Raw genomic sequence first — 7,063 nt, forward strand, 5'->3', positions numbered from 1 at the left:
GCGGTTGTTTACCGGAAATCACCGTAAACAATGATACATACACACACACATAGATTAGAAACTAACAAAAGTGGATACTGTGGAGTACCACAGGCGTGAGGGGTGCTATTACCTTCCCATTGCGCAACCGACTCCCTTACCCGTTCTCTGAGACCTGTGCTTGTTTGTTTGGTTTTCTTCAATATTTTCCATTCCTGTGCGCAGGATAAATATATGTTCGATGACGACTTCATTGTTTTGTTTCAATGAGTTTTCCAGTTGCTTCAGCTCGCCACATGATCACGCCCTTTGCGGCCAAGTCCAAACCAAATTATTTTGGCCCACAATCTTTTAACCACGAGGCTTAGGTATCGTTTGGCCTAATTTTTTTCTACTTATTTATATTTTTAAGGAGAAGGCTAGCCAAACACAATTTAAATTAAGCTCTTAATAAAAAAATAACTTTTTTAAAAAAAATAAAAAATACTCATGAAAGGAGCTTTTAGAAAAAGGTGTGAATTTATACTTTAAATTAGCTTATGCAGAGGTAAATATTTTGGTCCACGGGTCAAATCCTACTAGCAACATTTTTTTTCTTCATTTTTTGGATATTATTTTATTAATTTTTTACTATTATATAAGAATCTCTCACGTTAATAGTGTGAAAAAAATCCAAATAACCAAGTTTAATAAATAATTTACACCAAAAACCATGTTTTCGGCAAAATTACGCATATGACCAGGTTTCAGAGGTGGCTTCCACATGGGAGCCACCTCAGGTGGCGCCATAGTGTATTTTTCCTTAACCAATGCGCCACCCAGGATGGCATCAATGTGCATTTTCTTCATGCAAGCCACCTAGGGTGGCGCCTATGTTCATTCCACTTTTTTTTTGTTTTTTTTTTAATAGTTTATATACTATTTTTTTTTAATTTTTTTTTTGTTATTTCTTAATAAAATTGTTTTTATTTTAAAGTATTTAAAAAATATATATATGAAATTGCAACAGATAAGATCAGTGAATCAGCTGACTCGAGCGTCCACGGAAAACAGTAGTTCATTCATTAATTAAAAGGTACATAGAAAATAACCAACAGAAAAAGATAAACTAAAACATCTAAGAAATCACCACGGTTAAAACAATGTCATTAGGTCCATGCATCATTTGAATGGCATCAATGTCGTATGCCACGTTATCCCAGAAAGTTATCGTTGCTCCAGTCACAACATCGGCCCTTGTTTTAAGCCTCGTGATGCTTCTTATCTGTTCGCCGGCCTCGTACTCCCCCTCTAAAAATCTTAGGAGAGTCCTCTTGAGTTGCTCGACGGAAGAGATATTCCAAAACATTACCGGCATGGGAGGTTTGAGGGCGGAGAATATGACATGTCCGATCCTTCTGCGATACTCCGGTTCAGGTTCGGCACGCCATGTTGATCTCTGGGGCGGCAACTCTGTTGTCCGGTGACATCCATCTGGCCTAATGGTTGTCCGGCGAGGCATGGTTGTGTTTGTGTGATTGTTTGGTATTTGGAGTTTGTGTATCTGTGTGTAAACTCAACCATAGGAGCCCCTAATTTATAATAGTAGTGGGTAAAAAAAAGTAATGATGTTGCGTACTGTTTACAAGCACGCCTAACATGTATGATAAATGCAGACACACTGATCAATGACTGACCTGATGGGACTAGACGAAAGCATGCAATTTGACTGTCCAAAATAAAGAGTGGCAGTATGGGCCTTGAAGACAATTTCACAATGAGACAAAGACATAACTAGTTGATTTAATAAAGGATAATACAAATACATAACCAATAGAAATACAAATACAAATACAAATACAAATACAAAAACGAATACAAATACAAATACAAATACAAAAACATTATCAATAAAAATACAGATACAAAATACAAATGACATACAACTAATTGTTGGTGGAATTTGATCCACGGTTAGGACAGGTATTTTTATTGTGCCCGACTTCACGACATATGCTACACTTTCGTACCATTTTCTCATGATCCATCTCGGTTGTGATCCGGGTGCTATTCGGGCGACCTCTTTTCTTTCTCCGCATGTTATCATTATGCCAAACCACGTCCCCTTCATACGCAGGCCAATAATCCTCCTTTGCCATCATGAATTTGACGCATGTTTCGCTCCATAATTGTCCGGATTCTATAACTGCATTCCAACGCTCACCTCTTCTTGCGAAAAGAGAAGCCATCCTATAGTATGTTGCTTCCACCAAGGCAGTAATCGGAAGGTGTCTGACGCCCTTAAACACCCCGTTCATAGACTCCACAAGATTCGTAGTCATGTGCCCCCATCGCTTCCCGTTGTCGTATGATCTGGTCCATTTCTCTCTAGCAAGATTGTCTACCCATCTGCCTGCATCTGGATTTTCCGCTACAATTTCATGTCGATAATATTGGAACGTCGGTTGAGTCAACGCATATCCGGCATTGATAAGAGTCTTCCGAAGAGCCCTGTCCTTTATCTCCCGCATGAAATTTTGTGCAATGTGTCGAATACAGTAAACATCCGTTGATGTAGGGTTTTGCCACCCGTTTGCTGGATTGTTGTACGCACTCTCGATGGCAGCATGTCTGTCTGAAATCAAGCAAAGTCCAGGTTGGGGGGCAACGTGTGTCCGAAGATTTTTGAGAACGAAACCCCAACCTCCAGCAGTTTCTCCTTCCACAAGAGCGAAAGCAACAGGAAAGATGTTACTATTTCCGTCTTGAGCCACAGCCATCAACATGGTGCCTTTATATTTTCCGTACAACCAAGTTCCATCTATTTGAAGAATTGGTTTGCAATATAAAAATCCTTGTACACATGGGCGGAAAGCCCAGAAGAGCCTGTAGAATATCACATTCCCTTGAAGGGACGTTCCGTCTGGAGATTGCGCCGGAAGGGTCTCTAAAATAGTAACAGTTCCAGGAGCATAAAGTTGAAGCGCATATAAGAAATGTGGGAGTCGTTTGTACGAATCCTCCCAATTTCCATACACAACTTCGATCGCTTTGGTCTTCGCCAGCCACGCCTTTCTATAAGACGGAGTGTAGTTGTACGTTGCAACGATATGAGAGATTATCGTTTTCACCTTTAACGATGGATCTTTTTCAACTAGAGGCAAGATTTCTTGACAAATAATGTCATAACTTAGCTTACGGTGATCTTGTGAAACATTTGTGTTAACACATGTGTGATCTTGGGAAATATATCCTATAACCCATGAGTCACTTCTCTTCCTGTATGATGCATGCAACCTGAATCCACAATCAGTGTTTCTACAGTAAATTTTGTACCTTTCGACATTGGCGCGATCAACTCTAAAATCAACATTGTTTGCCATATGAAATCTTTTTATGGCCATGATACATGCCTCCTTAGAACGAAATCTGTCTCCTACTTTTAACCGTTGATCTGTTTGGGTGTATGGATCATAGAAAATATCAGTCGATGGTTCGTCATCCCCATCAAAATCCAGGTTCCTCATGTGCGCTGGAGGCATATGCACTTGATCTCGTGGTACAACAACTTCCGGTTCATCTTCACTTTCCTCGTTGACCAGGTTATCAACTTCTATTTCCGGTGCTTCTTCTTCTTCATCTACAACGTCGACCTCTGCTTGCTCGTCTCCAAGTGCATCAATGACTTGTGACTCAACCATTTGTGTGGGTTGAACTTTTGGTAGAGTAACATACAGTTCTATGCATTCGTAACCAGAATACTCATGATTGGCAAACATATTCTGCATGTCTTCATCGTCTTTGATCTCAACTTGGATAAACTTGACCGGGTTGTCTCCACGAAGAAATCGATATTGGTAAAAAATCTGGGATACACCACCCATTGCAAGCTTCGTCTCTAATCTCCCTTTGAAGTAACTGAAATTTGCTTTTCTGCTTAAACAAAATCGTTTAACCTCAGTGTTTCTAAACAGAAAACCAACTTCTTCGTTGTCATATGTCTCGCCAAAAACATGAGCGTTGATAATGTATTGTGGAGGGGCCATTGTTGAGTGGGTAGAGAGTTTTATTTCAGATGTGTAATCAGATGTGTAATGAGTTGTGTTATTTTACACGTTACAGGCTTCCTTTATGTAGACGAACATTGAGTGATGACAATTATGAAGGCGAATACTATACAATCACATGCGTACTGAGTTGATTTGATGAATGCATGACACTGCTGCACACCAGATTGTTTCACAATTGATTTGAGGTATGCATGAAACTGCTGAACTGCTGCACAATCGACTTGACCAGACACAACCATACTGAGCAGTGCATACTGTACAATCACATGCGAATACTCGGTGAAACAGCAACAAGAAATAACATAGAAAACCCAAAACCCTAAAAATAAAAAAAAAACATAGAAAACCCTAACCCTAAATTTCTCAAAAAAAAAAAAACAAGGTACACATAGGCGCCACCTGGGGTGGCGCATTAGTGCAAATTTTAACAGAATGGCGCCACCTGGGGTGGCGCATTAGTGTTAGATTCTTTTTTTTATATTTTTTTTGCCCTAATTTTGCTAAGTGGTCCCCACGCAAAACCCTAATATATTCTGCCAGCATGTGATAGGAAATACTGTATGCATGCATGCTTGATCAATTCAGCACAGAACACGGGACGCAGGCCTAGTCTATTCTGTCAAAACACAGAATGCATAGTCAATTCAGCACAGAACACGGGATACAGGCCTAGTCTAGTCTGCCAAAGCACAGAATGCATGTGAACCCATCTTTATCACTTTGATATCTGTATCACATGCATGCTCACCACTTGGCCCTCATGCACTTAACATCAGCAACCACCAACCCTCTATAAATACTCTCATTGAATTGCTTTCTTTTCACCAACATATCTTCTTCTTCTTCAAAAAACCACTTTGCATTTTCAAATCCGCAGAAAACTTAAAGAGTTCTTGAAAATGGCTCAACAACTTCTTACCATGGGTGAAACACACAGAGGAACTAGAGCGAACTTGGCGACATATGTAAGTTTATACTTATTTATTTCTAAACATCTATGCGTATATGATATCCAGTTTAATCGATTTATTTGTGGTTCTTAGGCTGTTGACCGATTCCGTACACGTTCTCACGCTTATGTTGAACCCGACGAGAGGATTATTCCGAATCTCCAAGCATGTGGCTTCGGACATATCATAAAAATCAGCAACAACACCATAGACAGAAAATTCATCCTTGCCTTACAAGAGCGATGGAGGCCTGAAACCCACACGTTTCATCTTCCAATAGGTGAGTGTACTGTTACTCTAGAGGATGTTTATATGTTGCTTGGTCTGCCCATTGATGGCAAGGCTGTTAATGGATCTGTTCAACATGCTAATTCACTGTGTGAGAGAGTGTTGGGAAGAGATCTAGTTGTGCCTACTCAAGGTTCAAGAGGCCAGGGTATCAGTCTGGTCTCCCTTAGAGCTTATTATGATGAACTCGTCTTGATGGACAACTCTACCGAGGAGCATGTTTGGTTAATGACTAAGGTCTATATAATGTTGATGTTTGGTAAACTTTTATTCCCGGAGTCGACAGGTAACACTGTCAACTTTTTCTATTTAAGTAAATTTGATAGTATTAGCAAGATTAGGAAATATAGTTGGGGGTCCGCCGTTTTGGCGATGTTATACCAGTCTCTTTGTAAGAACGCGGTTGCCGAGAAGTGCACCTTCTATGGATGTGCGTTCCTCCTACAAGTATGGGGTTGGTGGAGACTGCCAACGCTATCCCCTGCAGGCAGGAACAACTACACGTTCCCTTATGCAACAAGGTACGTCTTTTTCTCTTTTTCAACGCTATTCCTTGAACGCTAACTCTCTTTTACATAAAAATCTGAAATAACATTTTTGCTCTTTTTTCTTAGGTTCTGTGGTCCTAAATTGGATTACAGTAAGAATCCAAGGGGGAGTGTTATTTTGTATCGGGACCTAATTGATCACCTCCGAGCTGAAGATGTATTACCCCTAAACTTTTATATGATCATATAGATGTATTACAATTCATCATGTTTTTTAATAATATGTTATTTTTTCTCATACGCAGTTTAATTGGAGACCATACTTGTTGCTGGACCATGAGCCAAACGAGAGTGACCGGGAAGTTTGGACTGCAGTAGTACCGATAATAAGGTTCAACATCGTGGAGATGCACCAATCTGACCGTGTGAGACTGCAGTTTGGCATGCATCAACCAATCCCGGATCCCCCCACTGATTTGGGTCGCTGGCATATTAAAAGAGTCAATCAACAATGGGACCACACAGATTACCGTACTTTTGCACCTGAATTTTGTGAGATGTGGAAGCAACGTCGCAGCCGTCTGCTACAATTCCCTGTTGCCCAACTCCCCATGTTTCCAACCGCGGGATACGTTGCTTGGTTTAGAACGGTCACAACCCCCGGTATGTATGTGTCCGACCCATACTACCTACACGACCCCCGCCAACAACAATACGCACAACAACCACCCCAACAACGCCAACAACGCCAACAACGCCAACAACGCCGACAACGCCAAACATCCGAACAACCTGACCACGAGGAATATCAAACAACACCAACAACGCCCTACCAAAGTCAACCCATCCAACAACAATCATGGGGCTTCACCCAACAACTCCGTGACGCCGACCCCTCCACTAGGCTACCCGTCCAACAACAATCGTGGGGCTTCACCCAACAACACTACGACGCCGGCCCCTCCACCTCCACTAGGCAACCCATCCAGCAACAATCATGGGGCTTCACCCAACAACACGGCGACGCCGGCCCCTCCAACTCCAATAGGCAACCCAGCCCCGACATGGGTCTAGATGACGAATATGACCCGAATGAGCAAATGACCACTCAATCGTCACAGTACCAACAACATGGATACTCCACACCCCAATTTTCACAACACCAACAATATGGTTACACCACACCCCAACAAACAATGCCATTTTTCCAAGGCCAATCAAGTGCTGGATTTTACCGACCATATGACGCAACTCCACCGCCAAGACCAATCTTTGAGGGCATGGGGACCCGACTATTTGACAGCAGCAT

At 41.5% G+C, this 7,063-nt stretch overlaps 1 protein-coding gene across 1 annotated transcript; it reads right to left on the reverse strand.

Annotated features, from left to right (window-relative positions):
* Positions 1-108: 108 nt before the first annotated feature.
* Positions 109-4,004, reverse strand: LOC131659064 (uncharacterized). The gene is made up of 2 exons (XM_058928305.1): positions 2,183-4,004; positions 109-194 (listed from the first exon to the last, which is right to left on the reverse strand). The coding sequence occupies exons 1-2, from the start codon at positions 4,002-4,004 to the stop codon at positions 109-111; spliced, it is 1,908 nt and encodes a 635-aa protein (XP_058784288.1).
* Between the last annotated feature and the right edge of the window lie 3,059 nt (positions 4,005-7,063).

The sequence above is a fragment of the Vicia villosa genome, linkage group LG3, assembly GCF_029867415.1.
Source record: "Vicia villosa cultivar HV-30 ecotype Madison, WI linkage group LG3, Vvil1.0, whole genome shotgun sequence".
Classification (NCBI taxonomy): Eukaryota; Viridiplantae; Streptophyta; class Magnoliopsida; order Fabales; family Fabaceae; genus Vicia; species Vicia villosa.